The 19,987-nt window shown below is 43.9% G+C and overlaps 1 protein-coding gene across 4 annotated transcripts; it reads left to right on the forward strand.

The window, feature by feature from the left end:
• The first annotated feature begins 698 nt into the window (after nt 1-698).
• STAMBP (STAM binding protein) lies at nt 699-18,794 on the forward strand. Of its 4 annotated transcripts, none has more exons than XM_083184744.1 (10): nt 699-794; nt 4,955-5,180; nt 8,263-8,338; nt 8,416-8,511; nt 8,595-8,937; nt 9,916-10,040; nt 10,870-11,007; nt 14,031-14,143; nt 15,491-15,590; nt 18,135-18,794. In XM_083184744.1, exons 2-10 carry the CDS (start codon nt 4,978-4,980, stop codon nt 18,189-18,191), a joined length of 1,251 nt encoding a protein of 416 aa, XP_083040870.1. In that variant the 5' UTR covers nt 699-794; nt 4,955-4,977; the 3' UTR covers nt 18,192-18,794. The 4 variants fall into 4 exon arrangements, with proteins under 4 accessions (XP_083040870.1, XP_083040868.1, XP_083040869.1 ...); XM_083184742.1 differs by having other exon boundaries at nt 728-834; XM_083184743.1 differs by having other exon boundaries at nt 753-873.
• Nucleotides 18,795-19,987: the final 1,193 nt, after the last annotated feature.

Raw genomic sequence — 19,987 nt, forward strand, 5'->3', positions numbered from 1 at the left:
GTTCCTGGACTACTTTAGAAATGGGTCATGTTGAAGTGTGTGTTGTTGTTATTATCACTATTAATTATTATTACAACAGTAACAATAAATATAATTGTTCAAGCTAACTGTAAACTGGATATGTATGGAAGACACGTACAATAGTAATAAATGTTCATCTTTCTTCACATATTAAGATTAAATTATGTATAGATTGATTTTTCTGTTGCATGCTGAACATGTACTGTAGAGAAGGTCTGATGGGGACTATGTAAAAACCGGACCGGACTAAACTCCGGACCGCCGGACAGGACATCAAAATCTGCAGTCCGGAGCTTATAGGGTCCAGGGGGTGTCCTGTTGGAGGGGTGTCTTGTCCGGGGGGGTCCCTGTGATAGCTATCATCAGGGACATGGGGAAGGGGAGATTACAGCCTCCCCCTGTGGTCCGGACCGTCCGGTTTTTGCTACATGCCCGGACCATACAGGGAGACTTTATTCTACCCCTCCTCCTCTACCTGGTGACAGGTGTCACAGGCAGAACCCCCAGACAGGACACCCCCGGAGAGGACACCCCCCGGACCGGACGCTACAAGCTCCAAAATGCAGAGTTTGATGTCTGGTCCGGCGGTCCGGGGGTTTTGTCCTGGTCCGGTTTTTACCCATACCCAATGCGGTGACCTGATTACCATAGCAACAGTGCGCGTACAGATTTTTGCCATCATTAAAAATGTCCGCCGCAGCCGCAGCGAAACGGAAGCATCGCGCGAATCCCTCACAGCTGCTCCCCGTGTGACCAGGATCAGATACGATGAGGTGAGGGAAGCGGGAGCGTCATGTGACCCGGAAGTATGTGGTGAGCAGCTGAGCAGCGCTGTCTATGAGTGACTGTCAGGTGAGGGTATGGGGGATTTTGGGGAAACAAGGGTGCACCGCGGAATGGGGCAGCATGGCCTGCAGGGCAGCAGAGGGGGAGTGTCAGGGAGCAAATTATACAACTGTATAGGAAATCAGGTGTAGTAGAGTCATGAAGTGAGGAGAATCTTTGTAATGAGTGTCTGTTGGATGTCCCACATACAGTAATGAGGGGGTGTGAGGAGAGACTCTGTGATGTCACACATAGAAGGGACACATACAGTAATGAGGGGGTATGAGGAAAGGCAGTGTGATATCACACATAGGAGGGACACATACAGTAATGGGGTGTGAGGAAAGGCTGTGTGATGTCACACAAATGAGGGACACATAGTGATCACTGTAGCTCCCTGCATCTTTCAAAACCAGTGCAGATCCTCTTCCCTGCCTATGGTGTCGCTTACTGCTATGATGCTTCTAGCACAGCGTGGTCTGTATTTCAGCAATGATATGCAGACCAGACCTGTGTTAGAAGTACTACAGCTTAGAGCAATGATGGCTAACCTTGACACTCCAGCTGTTGTTGAACTACACATCCCAGCATGCCCTGCATCAGTTTTAGCATGACCAAATAGTAAAACTGTAGCAGTGAATGCTGGGATGTGTAGTTCAGCAACAGCTGGAGTGTCAAGGTTAGCCATCACTAGCTTAGAGCAACACCCCAGGCAGGGAAGAGGAACTGCAGGGGTTCGAAAAATGTGAAGTGCTATAATAAATGCTAGGACACATACAGTAAGGGAGGGAAGAAGCTGTGTGATGTTACACGTAGGAGGGACACATACAGTAATGAAGGGGTGTGAGGTGGTTCAAAACCATTGTGCATATCATCCTAAGGTTTGGTGGTTTACTTTGCACCCATCTCTGCATTTATTATGGCACATTTCATTACAATCTGTAATGGTTGGTTTGTAACCAGTTAATAGGTGTGAAATGACATGTAGGCCAGACAAGGTAATTGTTGAGTGCTGAATCGTATATATACATTGCAAGTCCTCTATTGCAACACTGACTTTGTAAGAAATATTAGTGCATGAATTGTTTGCGAAGTGCTTCATCATACCTCCCAACATGACCTTCTCCAGGAGGGACAGAATGCTCTATTTCTGGACTTTGCTCTAAATTAATGACTGCCATCACCTGTTTTACACATGCTAATTGAGAAGAAAGGCGTTTAAACAGAGGTGATAGTATTCATAAATTAAGAGAGAAGTCCAGTAATACCCCATTCACACCAACAGGTCATTGTGTCCCTCCTGGAGAGGGTCATGTTGGGAGGTATGCTTCATGCATTGTGGGGCAGCCGTGTACAAGCCTCAGAGTACCATGCTTTTTTTCAAATGTCAGTTAGAGCAGTGGTTCTCAACCTCAGTCCTCAAGTACCCCCAACAGTTCCCATTTTTGAGGTCTCCACGCAGAATTGCAAGTGAAATAATTAGCTCCACCTTTTAAAATGTGTCAGTGATGTGCTTGCCTACCTGACCCTCTCCACGAGGGAGGAAATGCTCTGTTCCTGGACTCCCCTGGTAATGTATAGGTGGCCATACATCAGAAAGATATTGTACCCAATCATACAATCTCAACTGATTGTAAGATGGATTGTATGCAGATTGTGTGCACATCTTATGTACATAATCATACAATCAATCAGCAGATGGATTGTATGACTGATTGTAAGATCGATTGTATGCAGATTGTGTGCACATCTTGTGTACACAATCATGCAGTAGATGGATTGTATGATTGATTGTATGATCGATTGTGTGTAGATTGTGTGTCCAAAAACCACCAAGGACTGCCGGAGATTTCAAGAGAAATTGTACACAATCATGAGCGCAATCGATCTTAAGATCGATCTTTCTGATGTATGGCCAGCTTAAGATTGCCATCACCTGTGGTGAGCTAGGTAATTGATAAGAAAGGTGTTTCCCCACAGGTGATGGCAATCATACATTACCAGGGAAGTCCAGGAACAGAGCATTTTCTCCCTGAAGGAGAGGGTCAGTGAGTAATGAGTACACCTGCGCACTTGCTGAGTGACCTGGAAAACATGAACTTTTGGGGGTACTTAAGGACTGAGGTTGAGAACCACTGAGCAAGAGGACCCTGAAACTGTGGAAATGGATTTCTATGGTGACTATTCACACTGCACCCCCTGGTAATGTGAAGGAGAAATCTGGGATTGACGGGTGCCAGGAGAATGCTCAACTGCATACACTTCACTGGTCTGTACAGAACCCAACATTCATCCGTTCTTTCAATTGAGAGCCTCTAGTGCAGTGGTTCTCAACCTTGGTCCTCAAGGACCCCAACAGTGCACGTTTTTCAGGTCTCCACACAGAATCACAGGTGACATCATTTGCTCCATCTGTGATCTTTCAAAAGGTTATGGTATAAAACATCTACAGTCTCTAGGTCTACAATCATATGGTCGACCACTAATGGTCAACAGTCACAAGGTCGACATCAAAAATGGTCAAAATGTTGGCATTGGAAAGGTCAACATGGAAAAAGGTTGACATGGGGTTTTAATGTTTTTAGGGTGTCTATGTTGACAAAGGGCGACATGGACACTGTCTAAGTGTACCGCGTCCCTTTGTATGGATCGCTGTGCTCACTATGCTTTGGAACCTCTTGACCTTTATACCCTGTCGACCTTTAAACCCTTTTGACCTTTTGAGTGGCGACCTAGAGTCATTCTATGATCAGTCCAGATACCTTTTAAAATGTGTCAGTGACTAATGAGTGCACCTGCCAGGTGACCTGGAAAATGTGCACTGTTAGGGGGGGGGTCCTTGAGGACCGAGGTTAAGAACCACTGCTCTAGTACTAAAGCAGCTCATACACGCTGCTATGAGGGCGTGCTGTACTAGCACGGATCACATTGCATTGCCTGTGCACACGTTGTGCATGCAATGCGATGCAATGTGATGCAAGCACATACTTTTTGTACTGTGCGATGAGGTGCCGCGGGAGCCCACACCTCAAAGCACACATCGGGACAGCACGCATAGCAGCGTGTATGGGCAGCTTATGACTAAGGTCAGATGGGAGCTGTACAACATAACAGACCTCCTGTCACTCTCTGGGCCTTATTCTGATCGGTGCGGCCGGATCCGAATATGCGGCCAGGACCGTGCGTGCGAAACACCGCCTTCCATACGGATCGCCAACTCCGTCCGTACGCGGTAAGAAGCTGGCCGAACGGACCGCACGTGTATTTTTCACGGAATACGCCTCCTCCATCTCAGGGAACCTCCCCTAACATTCGATGGTCGCAGACCATCGAATGCAGGACCGAGTGCTCCACCAGCTCCCGCAACCTCAGACCACACGGACATTTCTCCGTGCAAAAGCAGGGATCTGGGCGGGCAGCTGACATCCGGCGATGTCATATGTCCGCCCCCTACACGTGCGTCACGGCCACATTACCATACGTACGCCCAGCGTTTGCATGGGAACGCCCATGAAACGCGGGGTGTACGCATATGGTAATGAGCCCAAATAGCCCTTCACGCCCCTCTCCACCCCCTGTTCGGAGTGTTCACATTTCATGCGGGATTTGGCCGTACGCCCCGCTCGCACATGCGCAGAGACGCCTCTGCACATGCGCAGACACAAAACATCGGCGGGACGAACGCACGCGGACATTACCGCACCAACCAGAATAAGGGCCTCTGTCACATGCAGTATTTTTGTCTCCTGTGTTCCTAGACATTTGTCCAGCTATTGTTATTTAGAAAGATTAGATATATTTCTGGAAAATAATTAAACTTCCTTAGGCCAAATGTAATAAAGTGAGAGTTTTTTTAAAGCAGCAATCACTTACATGGCAAAATCAACCTGGTTTTGCAGTGTAATTGATTGCTGCTTTAAAAAACATGGGAAAACTCTCCCAAAATCTCTCACTTTCTGAAACTCTCACCCTATTACATTTGGCCCCTTGTGTCTCTTTGCTAAACTGAAATGTTATTATTTAGAATGGGAGCTTTTAATTGCACTTTATAATGTGATTACTGATCTGTGCACAGCATGGTGACTTTACGCTGCTGGTTGTTTCCTAGCTGTGTCCCCCCAATATCTCAGCATGCCAGAATACAGTGATACCAGCCTCCCTCCAGAGGAAAGGATACGAGCTCTGGTATTAAAGGGGACGTCCGTGGATGTCAACCATGATATCCCTCCCAAGCGTTACTATAGATCCGGTGTTGAATTGATCCGTATGGCCAATGTGTACGCTGGGGAGGGAAACACGGAAAATGCTTTTATCTTGTACAACAAATATATCACGTAAGTGTTGTTTCAGTTGTGTGTTTTACATTCTAGAATTAAAGGTTCCGTCACCTCAGCATTTCTTTCTGCTCAAGTGCAGCCTCCTCTTATCTGCCTCTGTATGCTGCACACTGCAATCCATTCTTAACTATCTCCCCTTTCTGCTAAGCCTCTGTCCCCTATATAGTCCAATTCAAACTTCTCACTCCCACCTATAAAGCCCTCACCCAATAGTCTTCCCCCATATATGTATCTCACCTCATCACGCTTTGCCGTTCACTGCTGCTTTTCTTTCCTAATTGAAGTGCTTTCAATTCTCACCTCTATACTGTTCTTTCTAGCACCCTGCATATTCCAAAACCCATGCAGTTCCTCCTACGTGCCTCAGGTGTTGCTCTTTGCTGTGGTGCTTCTAGCACAGTAGGGTCTGTATTTCACCAATGAAATGCAGACCAGACATGTTCTAGAATCACCACAGCAGATATCAACTGCATTGATTTGGGAAGGTGCAGGGTGCTAGAACAAACACTACATCTAATATTTTGCCTTTGCTGCTTGAGTCCACTGGAACTTCTTCCCTTCTCCTATCAGAACGTCAAACGGGCTCTCAAAATCCACATCTTTATCCAAGCCGGGCCACTCTCATTATAATCTGTCACTTTGTGTCCTCACACACTGATTTACCCATCTGTGTCACCCTTGTCAGTCTACTCCTTCCCCATAGATTGTAAGCTTTCACAAACAGGGATCTCTTCATTCAGCCAAGGGGGACTCGAACAATGGCCTAATTCAGCATGAATCGCTAATTAGAGAAAAAGCAGATGCCTGCAATCAAACAGTCACCGCCCTGAAAGAAGGAATTAAACGCCCCTTGCAAAATTGTGAATGCATTGCAAATAGTGATACACTGGCACAGGGGTCCTCAAACTATTTGCTCTGGGACCCCATCAGACAATAAAAATAATTACTGGACCCCAGCAAGTTACTACAGAAGGTCATCACATCACATCACATGTGTAGTCAGCAGACAGCACATGCAACTCAACAGATTGTTCAGACTCCTTGAATCACTGACTGAGATTAGAAAATTCATCAGCCTGATGGTCAGCAACATTGAGTCGCGACCCCATGCTGAGAAGGTCGGGACCCACAGTTTGAGAACCACTGCACTAGCAGATCTATTTGCAGAACAACAAAACATCTAAGTATAATAGAGGGTACACATGGTGAGATGTGCTCTATATTTCTATTAGATTTTGCTTTTATGCAGATTCGATCCCAGTGCACGCTGCCATGTAGTTAAAATTGAATAGAAAAAAATCTATTCTAGGGGAAATCTAATCTAGTGCAAATCTAAAGGTGCGTACACACGTGCAGATTTTCTGTCTGATCTATCTAGTGGGAACAAAAACTTGGAAATGTATGGGAGCAACTAACAATCAAAAAATTGTTCCCAAACACTTGAAAACAGACAGTGATCAGTCAGACAAATTGTTTAAATCATTCTGATATAACAAAATTATCAAAGCATATATTTTTTTCTGTTTTCCTGCATTTGGGTGGAACTTTTTGATTGTCATATGCTCCCATACATTTCCAGGTTTTTGTTACCACCAGATAGATCAGACAGAAAATCTGTACGTGTGTACCCACCTAAACACACAGTGAGAGATTCACAATTTTTCTATTAGATTTAGCTTATAAAATCTAATAGAAAATCAAATGGGCATCTAATGTTTTTTCTACATTCGATGCAGATTTGATTCCAATGCGTGCTTCTGTGTAGTGTAAATCTAGTAGAATAATAGTTTTGTTAGGCAAGAATATATAGTACAGATGTGTACTATATAGTCAAGTCGAATGCATTTTACGTACCATTCGAATCAATCCTAATCGAATCACAAGCAAAATCGCATCGTGTGTACCCACTATAATGTGTTCACTGCTGCATTCGATTCGATCCAGATTCAATTTCAAACTCTTGTCTGAAGGATCAGGAACACTGTGAGATCGAATTGAAATTGAATAGTGCAAATCGAATAGTGAATCGAATGGAGACTAGTGAAAAAAAAACTTCAGAACAGTCCAAATCTAGTCAAAACGGAATAGAACCTTGTGTATGCACTATAGTTTATGGCTTCCTCTAATCTGCTAAAGAAACTGTCTGGAAGTGGTCATGGCTGACGCCAGAGACCCACCCAAAAAACACCTTGGCACTCCTGTGTAAATAAATGTAATTCATTAAGTAAGCAATGGACATATTCTCCTCCACATTTAATGAGCTAGTTTCTTAGCGTGTTGTTTATAGCATTATGCTCGACCTTCCCCGATGTTTAATGATCACAGTCAAGGTGGCGTATGAACAGTTAACTAATAAGTGATCCTGATGTTAATGGACCCACAGGAGTAAAGGCATATAATTTGCTGCAATGATAGACCGTTTCACGGTTCAGGTGCAAGGTCCCTTATTTCTTACCACTGTACATCCCACTACTGTTGGTCCGGAATGACAGTTGGCCAGTGAGTGGTGACCACTGCAGATGTCAGAGAACCACTTGGAAGTAGCCGCCATGGATGTCAGCTTGGTGTTTGCCGATAAGCGTTATTCCAGCGGGGCATAAACCTTCTGTGCAAGGGTCACAAGACCAAGGGGTGTCTAGTGGAGACCTGCAGTCCTGATGATTATGTGCCGACCATACAAAATACAGTATCCACTGGGGAGGTCTCCTAAGAGATGACTGCATACATGACTATTGAGTAGTGTTGCTTAAGCAGAAAAATACTCCACATGGAAGGGTAGGTTGTCAGAAGGAAGCATTCCTATAACATCCTCAAAAAGGCCGCATCTGAAATATGCGAACCCAATCGAAAACTGGGTACATACTGGCCGATGTATCGGCTGTTTAGTTGAACAGTTGATATGTCTTAGGTAGGTATGTTCCAGCGATATGCCTTGATCCATGTTTTGGGATGTATGTACCATATCTATATTAGAAGTCACCTTGGCGTTGAGTCTCTCCTGCAGGCCAGTCCATGACTCACTGGAAAACAGAAGACCGATCAAACTCAGTTGATTTTATTTTTTCTTGGTTATTCTTAGGTTGTTTATAGAAAGGCTTCCGAAACACCGGGACTATAAAACCGCCAGTGCTCCAGAGAAGAAGGAAACGCTGAAGGTGAGGAGGCTTATCTGGAAGCACAGGCTGTTCTCAGGTCTGTCTAGAGAGCGCTGAATTTAATCCTTCTCTTGTAGAAACTAAAGGAAGTGGCCTTCCCTAAAGCAGAAGAGCTAAAGAAAGAGCTACACAAGCGATATGGAAAAGAGTACGCTGAGTTTCTGGAGAGGAAGGTGAGTTATAGGCTGAAACGTTTCTTTGCGATGCGCAGTATAATGTGACAGGCTGGTGACACTGTTTGGTTTCATTGATTTAGAAATGCGAGGAAGAAGAGTGTGCCCGCCACCTGGCACTGCAGCAGCAGCTGGAAGCAGAGAAACAGCGGGTGGCACTTATGAAACAGCAGCAGGAGCAACAGGAACAGCTCCAGGTCTTTGAAGAGATGATAAGAAGGAAGGAACTGGAGAACGAGCGGCTACAGATCCTACACCAGTTCTCCACTGACAACTCCAGTTCACAGACGCCTGGAGGGCCCCTCATTCCAGGGGTCAATGCTCCCCCTATTATCCCTCCGCCCCCTACAAATGACACTGTCCTGCCCCGACCACCTGTTGTAGATCGGACTCTGAAGCCATCGTCTGTCAGTCATCATGAAGGCTGTAAGTGGGGAACGCTGCAGGTTATAGCAATATGGAATACATTAGGGGCCTATATGCTTAGTCTAAATAATAATAACTATACTATAAATGAGAACTAAGTATAGAATTTGCATATGCTACAATTATTTTATGTTTTATACTGCTTTCTCTTTATACCGCCACCTCACTTATACCCCTTTCACATTGTACAAAATTGCCGGGTTCATGCTGATTTCTTGTTGGTTCGACCCGGTAATTTGTGCTATGTGAAAGGGGTTACCAGCAATTCGAACCGGGTAAAAAGAAGGGTTCTTACCGGTTTGTTGCCATGTTGCCGGTTCGTCGATGCAAACTGAAAAGACCGCACATGCAGGGTCGCACCGGTGCGACCCTGCGTTTGCGGTCTGAAAGCAGTATAATTAATAGATTGTATTAACAAAAGTTTATTTTAGTATATCAAAGGATGACTATACACATGCTTAGCAGTTATCATCCCACAATATTTACTGTTAGACCTGATGGTCCTATGGGTTGCCTTATGATCACTGTGGTATTTTGGTACCTCACATGCAGTTATATTGCATTGCGTGTGGCCTTGCCTAAAGTGGGGTTTACCACAACTTAGTGCATTGTTGCTTGTGATTGGGGAAGAGACATTTCCAGAATCCCGGGGAATGTATGATCAAATTCAGAACATTTCATCTGTAGAAAATGTTTATAAAATGGTACATAAAATGAGTAGGTAATAAGTGTGCCATTTATCCGTAGTCAGCAATTTCCAAAGGAAGTACAGAAGTATGGCTGTGTGCAGGTGAGACTGCGCATTGTAGCCTTTATGTAAACAGAATAATATTTAGACTTTCTCAGCTTTTATTTACACCGATGATGTGTGATAGATACAGTGAGAGGTATTTATATGGAGAATACCGGGGTGTTTGTCCAGTTGATTCAGAAAAATGCAACAACTGTTTATGGTTCTCTCTTGATATGTGTCCACAGCTGTGTCCACTGATGGTCTGCGCCATGTAAGGATTCCTCGGGATGTGTGCGTGAGATTTCTGAGATTGGCAGAGGCCAACACGCAGCGAGGGGTAGAGACCTGCGGGAGCCTGTGTGGGAAGCTGGTAAGCAAATGTCAATATAATCTCCGCTTTCCAACTAAGGGGCCAATTCAGACACATTAGTTACTGGGCCGAATTCGTCCCCATCCATGGTGTTCGGGGTTTGCGCATGCAAGAATATGCACATATGCAAACCTCTGGTGCGAACGGCTTTGGCGAGCTGTACGCTCCGTAGTGGGAGGTAAGGAGGCGGGCAGGGGCCTGGAGCAGGGGAACGCGGGTCATTCCCCTGCAGGCATGGCGATGCCTGCTTGTGGTGGGCAGCTGATGTCACATGAGTGGTAGAGATTAGTCTATGTGTCTATAGAGGTGCAGTCTCTACCGTATAGAAATATGACTTTAGACGTAAGTCATTTATAAGGGTGATCCTTAACTGGACATACAGTAAGTGACAACTGGTCCAGTTAATGATTCAGATTATGACAAAATATAAATTAGTATTATATTGTAGTGTTCATTTTATGTACTGTACTGTAGTTCTCTGCTGCCTGAGGTATTGCTGTCTGCTGTGGTGTTTCTAGCCCTATTTGGTCTGTATTTAAATGCTGAGGTATAGACCAGAGTGTGCCAGATGCACCAATCAAAGAGCGACCCTATGCAGAAAAGAAGATCTACATGGGTTTTGAAAGACGCAGGGTGCAAGAGTGAACACTATATTGTACACATCATCACAATTCAAGTGATCATTAACTAGGATTGGGTGACATCACTCTGGCAAATATAAGGATGAGCTTCAATCTGATATTGGCACACTTTTGGTCTGCTTTCCTTTAGGTGATTTTGTTCTCTCCAATTTTATGGATCTAATCTGGCTGTAATGCTTATTTTGTAGTTGCAGAATGAATTTACCATCACTCACGTCATTGTGCCCAAACAGTGTGGAGGTCCCGATTACTGCAACACAGAGAACGAGGAGGACTTATTTCTTATCCAGGACCAGTACGGACTTATCACTCTGGGCTGGATACATGTATGTCACCCACCAAGCCCTTCTCTTCTATCCATTACGGTTTGATCTTACTTTGTGTACTAGTGTTCCGATCAGTGGCATACCTGGGGACCACGGCCCTGATTCTGGGTCTTTTGTAAGGGAGTGGAATGTCTTCTGAGACTTTTTATTTGATGTCTCATGCTTTCTGTCCACATGAGTACCTGTCATTACCATTGGCATTTATACCTACCCTATTCCAGGTATAGATCTATCTGAAATGGCCATGCTCTATGTATACACACGACAGAAAAATAGTAAGTAACTTTGGCTACATGACCACACCACCCACACACACACACACACACCCACACGATATTATTTTCCTGCCTGTTTGCATTTTTGCTCATAATTGCCCATTTAGTGGTTGCAGAGAAAAGACTAAGGGCTAGATTCAATTGTTTGCACCGCCAGCAACCACTAGAGGGCGCCAAATGAAGCTGTTCAAATGTAGCTCTGTTTGGGCGCATCAGGCTGCCAGCATCAACATTTCAGTTCGCAAACAGGACGCCTGTTAGTTTGCTCAAGTTTAGTAGCTATTCATGTCAAAACCTGACCTTAATGGGCACGATCAGCAGAGATTTGGTTTGATATGACAATCGAATCTGGTTTAAGATATGTATGGCTCAATGAATACTTAAGTTGTCAAAGATGCCTATATAATCGGTGACGTATGCACAGTTTGCTAAAGATCTTTAGATGCGGCTTGTTTGGTCTTGCCTGCAAGTCTGGCCCCAGGGGATCTGGAGCAAAATCTGGATATTCAACTTTAAAATGCTAAAATACACATTGTCAGCAAAATACCGATTTGTGTAATGAAAAGGCTGACAAGCCGCCTATATCTTACTGCATTGCACTACCAGATCAGTCGCTAGAGGTATCTTGAATGGATATTTGTAATTTCAGAGTATGGCTGGTAACCCTTTAGCAGTCTACTGACATTTAACACCTCAGAACCAGGAAGTCATATCCTTCTGTCCTTCATTTACATAGAACTAATCCGCTATTGATATCTCCCATTCACCTCTGCTGCAGAGCCAACTGGGCGATAACGCTAGTGACTGCGGACACTCACATATCGAGCATATGCCATTTATGGTCCATTTTAGATTAGTAGTGCTCTGATGTTAGAGTCCATGTCAGAAAAAGGAGATAAATAATACTGATGGGTATTCGCCATGGTTGGGTGTATATAAAGAGATGCATGCACTGTGTATGGGTTGTAATTATTATGTAAGTTTTGGAGGATACAAGTGTTTCAAAAAGGATCTGCCAGTGGATGATACACAGTAGGGTTTATCGCTTGTGACCCACAAAAAAAATCACAATCTGAAAAGATGGTGTATGCCATTTGATGCTTCTTCCTTGGTTCAAAATGAGAAAGAATTAGAAAGTATACATCCCTGTCGTAGAGGTAATGTAGTCGTGTTGAACCGCTTTTTCTTGCACCTAGAAGACGGTCCTCCTGGTCTGATAAATAGGTGGGTCGTGCTAGAAAAAAAAAAAAAAAAGATGAAAGAAAACCATGTGTAGTGGGAGTTAAGGGGAAAATTTACTAAAGGAAATTTGTAAAAAAAATAGGTGTATTTGTATCCATAAATACTTATTTTTGACATTCACTATCCCGAAAATACGTAAATTCGTATTCGTATTGATGTGCTATCAATACGAATTGCCGTATTTTCGGGATAGTAAATGTCAAAAATAAGTGTATTTCTGGATACAAATACACCTATTTTTTACAAATTTCCTTTAGTAAATTTCCCCCAAAATCTTAATCAGTGCATACAAGTGTGTAAGTCTCCAAAATCCACTATTAAAGAGGGGGATGGAACCCAAAACTCACCCAAAATTGGTGAGGGGGAAGTATATCAAGGTGTCTTTGTCCAATTTTTTTTCAAAATATATCAGTTTTCAACGTGTACCCTGACTTACATTATGCAAGTTTTGGAGACTCATATTAAGGTATCTTTAGAAATTTCTCATATGGTGTGCGTATCGGTACTCAGTTTATTTTTCCTTCAGTTAAAAGTAAGCAGTCTAATGGTAGAAAAGCGTTTTATTTGGCACAAAAACAAGTTAACACATGGCATAAAACAAATAACATGGTATAAAAACAAAAGACAGATTTTATCGATCTAAATGGTTCCATTACACAATAAAAAACAAAAACCCAAAACTGGATAGTTAGTCCTTTCAATTGGACTTACTACCTACTTTAAACTGTAGTAAAAAGAAACTGCTATACATGTGGGTTGCAAAGTTCCACTGTGAATACCAGTACGTACACCTTATTAGAAGTTTTTAAAGATACCTTTATATTAGTCTCCAAAACCTGCACATTGTAAGTCAGGGTACGCATTCAAAACCAATACATTAAAAAAAAAAAAATATATATATATATATATATATATATATATATATATATAAGGATACCTTGATATACTTTATCCTCTCCAACTTTGTAAGAGTTTTGGGTAACCCCCTCTCCCCCTTATGCATAGTTGATTTTAGAGTCTAACACTCTTTTATACGCTGGTTGCGATTTAGATCCCACTGCAAATAGTATTGTTTTATACCACGCTCCACCTATTTATCGGACCTTGAGGACCATCTTCCAGGTGTAAGATAAAGCAGTCAATGTGACTACATTACCTCCATGACAGGGATTAATCCTTCTGAACTCTTTCTCATTTTGAACCTTGGAGGGAGCGCCAAGTGGCGTCCACCATCCTTTCCGAATTGTGTTGTAATTATTGTTTAGTTATCACAGAGAGCTGCGTCACTTGATATATATTAGAAGTGATACAAATAGGCATATGAGGTTGAAGAACAGAGAATATTGCAAGCAGAGGTTCTCAGGCTTCGGGTAGCACATGTGTTTGAATCCCATTGAAACATGCCGTGCAGGAGAGGCCTGAAGGACAGGTGTGAGAATTGATGATGTATATGGCAGGAAGATCGCCCTGCAGGTCAGCAGTAACCCTTCCTCTCCGCTTTTGCAGACGCATCCCACGCAGACGGCCTTCCTTTCCAGTGTTGACCTGCACACTCACTGCTCATACCAGATGATGCTGCCAGAATCTATCGCCATCGTCTGCTCCCCAAAGTTCCAGGAGTGCGTACTTCATTCTTCTATTATTTTCTTTACCTTTATAGTCCTCTGTTTTATCTGGAATATTTTAGCTGCATCACACACAAATGTCTTTATAATATATTTAAATGTTTAGAGACTGCTGTGTTTTGATTAATATGTAAATTGCTTAACTTAATTGGTGTTTGCGCACGTGCAGTGGCGTATCTGCACATGTGCGAACGCCTCGCACGTCCGAATACGGTGTGAGGTCCATGCAGAAAACAATCGTACGGAACCATCCGAGCAGGGGGTGGAGAGGGGCGTGAAGGGCTGTTTGGCCATTACCATGAAAACGCTGTGCGTACATATGGTAATGCGGCCGTGACGCATGTGTGGGGGGGAGGACAACTGACATAGCCAGATGTCAGCTGCCTGCTCATATCCCTGCTTTCATACGGAAAAATGTGGTCTGGAGCCTGACCGCTCAGTCCATCATTGGAGAATGGGGGAGGTCCCCACAGATGGAGGAGGTGTTCACATGAAACATCCACTCAAGGTCCGTTTGGTCAGCGTCTTACCGCATTCGGACGGTGTGAGCGATCCATATGTGTGGCGGGGCTAAGAACACTTGTTTCCTGTCCAAAATACGCATCCGTCCGATTCAACTAGAATAAGGGCCATTATGAAGTAACACTGCTTCCAGACTACTTGTTAAAGAACCAATAACGGGAGGGTTTTGCTTTAGGGCCAGCACAAGGAGTTGAATATGCTCTCACCGTGCTTGTATGGGTTTCCTCTGGGTACTCCAGTTTTCTCCCACAATCCCAACAAAAATTAACCTTAGATTGAATGTGCTTGTGTGCGTGTACATATGGTAGGGACTACGGATTGTAAACACCCTCTGAGGTACTGATGTGAATGGCTAAATATTCTCTGTAAAGCGCTGTGGAATATAAATGACTGGTAATAAACTGTTTGCGATCCTGAGGACCAAGTTTAAGAACCTTTGGGGTAGAGCATGTCTACTTTATATTAAGCGCAAGGGCCTGTGACACATTCTTTTTTGAGGTCAAACCCAATTGGTCAAAAATTGTTTTGTAAATGTGCCACAAGGCGATTTACTGCTTGTGAGATTCTGGAGAATCCCAGGGCTTATTTACTACCCATCACGCTTGCCAAATCAATAGTTTTAAAGCGGCAATAAGAATTAATAATAAATCGGTGGCTTTGACAAACTGAGAAATAGTAAAAGATACTCCCCAGAATCAAACATTTACAAATGAACATGGATTGTTTTAGTCATTTTCAGTTTTGATGTGATAGATTCAATCATTACAGATGCTGGATCAGATTCAGTAATAAACATAAATGTGACCTCTTGTATTACAGAACGGGAATTTTCAAACTGACGGACTATGGCATGAAAGAGATTGGTGACTGTCGCGAGAAAGGCTTTCACCCGCACTGCAAAGATCCCCCTCTGTTCTGTGTGAGTTGTCCTTCATACACTGCAACAATGTGAATTCCAGAGTGCAACCATGACCTGGTTGTTTAGCTAAGTATATACACTATACAATTATTGACCAGGTTTGCCAATAATTGGGTGATCGGCCGGATTTAGTGTGTGTGTATGAATAATTGTTTCAGTGGTTGGCCAATAAATGAGAATTATTTCTTACAAACATGCACTACGATTATCTGATTGGTTAAGACTCCTGATATTGATCAGTGTCTGTGCCATTTCCATAATCTGACCATGTGTCCAGGTGTCAAAATCAGGTATCGTGTGGGTAAACCCAATTTTTCTCCCCCGGCCGAAGTAACTAAAAAAAAAAAATAGAGATTTTTGGGACCTTCCTCTGGCCGAAAATTTGGCCTGATTCTCATCCCGATCAAAAAAATCTGAGGAGTTGTTGACCTGGTGTAAATCCTGTGATCATTCAGGGGAAAACCATGTTGCGTGTTATTTCTCTCCAAAAGCTCCAGTGTCTTCGTTAAGGCCCATACACACAAGAAGATTATTTTTCCAATCTGGCTGGTTGGAATGCAAATCTGGAATTTTTAGAGAACAAATTACAATCAACCATTTGCTCCCAAAAGATGGAAAATGGACAAAAGCCATCATCTGCATAAATGGATTTAACTAATTTGTCTGAAAGATTATTTTTGTCTGTTTTACATATTTAGGAGCAAATGGTCAATTGTCCCTTTTGCTCCCCAAAATTTCCAGATTGGAAATATAATCTTCTAGTGAGTATGGGCCTTTACAGTGTCACCGTTCTGCCTTTGGGCCACTAGATGGCACTGCAGTCATTGCATTTCTCTGACACAGAAATTGTAACTCCACAATCTTATTTCTTATTAGTTGTAAATATACCAGCAAGAACTATTGAATATTTTCTACTTGAAAATTTTTATATAAAGAAGAGCAAGCGAAAAAGTGTATTTCACAAGTATAATATATCTTCAATTTGGTCCCCAAAGAATATTCTACTTATTACACCTCAAAAAATCATAACATCTGTTGGCTTAAGGAAGACCAGAAAACAGGTAGAGGAATGTGGGATTGGTCTGGCCACTAAAGGCCCCCATACACTAGCCGATTTTGGTCAGATTTCGGCCAGATCAGTCGGATCTGGCCGAAACCGGACCAAAATCGGCTAGTTTTGATGTCCCCTCAGATCCGATGCGCGGTCCCGTGCGCATCGGATCTGCGTCGGGTGGTCGGACCTGCTGCACGTCCGACCACCCGACTTGGGACCTAGTGGGGCGGCGCGGCGGTGGAGGGAGCAGGGGGGGCTGGGGACGCTGCGGGGGACACAGGCGGCATAGAGCCGGGCAGGGGGAGCTGGGAGCTTCAGTACTGAATAAAAAAAAAAAGCCCATACAATGAATGGGCGGCCTGTGATTGGCTGAGCGCTCTCTCAGCCAGTCAGCAATTGGCTGAGAGAGCGCTCAGCCAATCACAGGCTGCCCATTCATTGTATAGGCTTTTTTTTCTAGCACTGACAGCTCCCGGCTCCCTCTGCCCGGCTCTGTGCCGCCTGTGTCCCCCGCAGCGTCCCCAGCCCCCCCCCCCCTGCTCCCACCAGCAGCCCTGCTCTGTAGCCCCCCCCCCCCCCCCCCTGCTCCCCGGGTTTTTTACATGTGATAAATTGAGACGATTTATCACATGTAAAAAATGGCACGGGGAGCAGCCGGGGAAGCTCAGGGGGAAGTCGGGGGCAACTTGTCCTAAGGACAAGTCACCCTAGTGTATGGGGGGTGTATGGGGGCCTTTAGAGGAGGATCCAGTTGTGGCAGTGAGATGAGTCTCAGGCCACCCAGCAGTGCCATGGCTTGCACATCTGTAAGGAGCTGAGAGGCAGAAGCCAGTAATGTGCATTGCTTGGATTTCCGTCATCCTGTATTCCTTTTTACATACATAAATCTGTGCCTGTCTGAACTGTGAGAGGTTAGTGTTAGAAGATATTATGTTCGCCTCTTTCATCTTATGTGCCATATATATAATAATGGGTAAGGGTCATAGAGTCGACACTATAAATGTCGACCAACATTAGATCGAACACTAAAGGTCGGCAGGGATTACTTAGATCGACACATGAAATTAGGTTGACACATGAGTAGGTTAGAAGGTTGATACAAACATTAGGTTGACATTGGTAAGGTGGACATTCAAAAGGTTAATATGAGTTTTTAGGGGGGTTGTCCCAAAGTCGATATGGGCACCGTAACAGTGTACCGCGTCCCCTCGGTGCGCTGCCATGCTTTGGGCACACTATTATATTCTCCATCCGGTAGGGTATGAAATACTGCATGTCGGAACAAGTCGACTAAAAAAAATGTGAAAAACTCATGTCGATCTTTTGACTCATTCTCGACTTAATGCTTGTGTCGACCTTCCAACCCTGTCGACCCTTAGCCATGTCAACTTATTTCATTTGTCGACCCCAATGCCGGTCAACCTATATTGGGTGACCCATACCAGTCTATGTACCGTTAACATAATCCCTCTCTCCGTCTCCCCCTACAGGCCAGCAGCCACACTACAGTCTGTGATCAGGACGTCATTGTCATGGATCTGCGATAATTCCTGCAAGGTGTATGGCATCTCCCCACTCCTGCATTGTCAATAAACTCTTATTAAAGAGTTGGTTGTAGAGAAGGAGCATACAAGAATAAACGGAGAACTTGATCTGGTCTGTGAAGCTTGCGGCCTTCAGTTTCCTACAGAGCTGACCCATTACTAGCCGAGCGCCAGTTGGTGTTCCCGGCTGTACAGTGCACTTGCATCACTTGTAACCATGAAACCAGCTTTCAAAACTAGGGAACAGTTGGTGGAGTTTATTTTCTCTTTACAACATTTAACAGCTCATGACACATTTTGGTGCTAAATCTTTAAAGCTTTTTCTTTCCTCGCTATTTGGGGCTGTGCATTTACCGCCAAATTATTATTTTTTACGCTTTTTGTCAAATTCCAGCTTTAGTCTGTTCTTTTTTTGTTTGTTTTTTAAGCAAGATTTCGGCTTTCAGGTTCCGGATGTTATTTTAGTAATAGATATGTTGTACATACATTAATTTATTTGATCCTTTTCCGACAAAATGCCAGAAAGAATATATCTCACAGTTTGATAAAAGAGGATAATACTGTATAATGTTTATTTTCTAGCAACATTAAATATTTTCAATGCTCCCTGAATGCGTCCAGTGTTGGTGAATTACTATAGGAAGTTAATGTGAGACTTGTGACTGGGGTGGAAGACTAGTAAGTAAGAACGCTGAAAACCATTCTGTGTAGCAAGAAAGGCACTGCCACACCCGGCTATGTTGTGTCAGTAGTACAGGTGAGAGCATTGGTGGGCACAGGTGGCTAGAGGATTATACCACTATCCTCATTGCGGTACACTAGTCATACGCTGCTGCTCCATCATGTGGCTGCAGGAGGATGGAGTGTTCGTGCGGGCGTTATTTTAGATGATGGCAGCTTTGCGGGTCAACCAGAATGAGGGCCCTCTTGTCGAATATAGCAGTGTGTATTTGTTTTCAGGGTTCGCTAGGACAGTTGTTTGGGTGTCCTAAGCAATAGAATGGTTCCCAAAAGAAAGTCACAGTGATGCTTAGGATCCCCCCTCCTCCAGTTCCTTATTCCAGATACTCAGAAATCTCTTACCCAGTGAACTTATCAGTAAACTCCCTGTTATATAGTTATATAGTATAGTCTGAAAAAAGACGTTAGTCTATCTAGTTCAATGTATTACAATGTATAACTTTGGTATTTCACCCCTGTAGTTCTCAGACACGTTCTCCCTACCTGAGGACACTTTATTCCCCTGACCCGCCATGTCAGTGAACACAACCTGTTGGGCTGGCCTGACAGCAGTGACCCGGTCCTGTTCTCGGCCGTCTCGACTGCAGCTTGGCAGTCGGGATTCAATGTCCCACCTGCCGAGCCCTGAAAAGGGGGTGCGGCCATAAATTGTCGAACTGCGGCCGGGAGCTCAACAATTCCCGGCGGTTCTCGGCAGAACTTGCCTGACAGCTTGTAAAGTCTGGCCCGTTCTGCCGAGATCCCTGTTCAATGCTGTCGGGGAAGACAGCATTGAATAGGATCCCGCCGCTATTTCCCCCGTCGGGAATAGCGGCGGGGGATTGAATACCCCCCTAACTACCTATTTTTTTCTTTTATTATAGTACATCGAAATACCAATAATGTTATTGCAATTTTTTAGTCCTCCAATTGGGGGACACTGGGGAAATGTTGGGGTTTAATGAGTGCAGGAGCATCTCCCTTATATGCTTCATGCATGTTGGGAGCACTAAGTTTGGTTTAAGTGCTTGGAAATGAGAAGGCTATGCTTTAGTACTACCTTCGTTTTATTTCTTACC

The sequence above is a fragment of the Crinia signifera genome, chromosome 4 (genome assembly GCF_055691185.1).
Source record: "Crinia signifera chromosome 4, ASM5569118v1, whole genome shotgun sequence".
Lineage (NCBI taxonomy): Eukaryota > Metazoa > Chordata > Amphibia > Anura > Myobatrachidae > Crinia > Crinia signifera.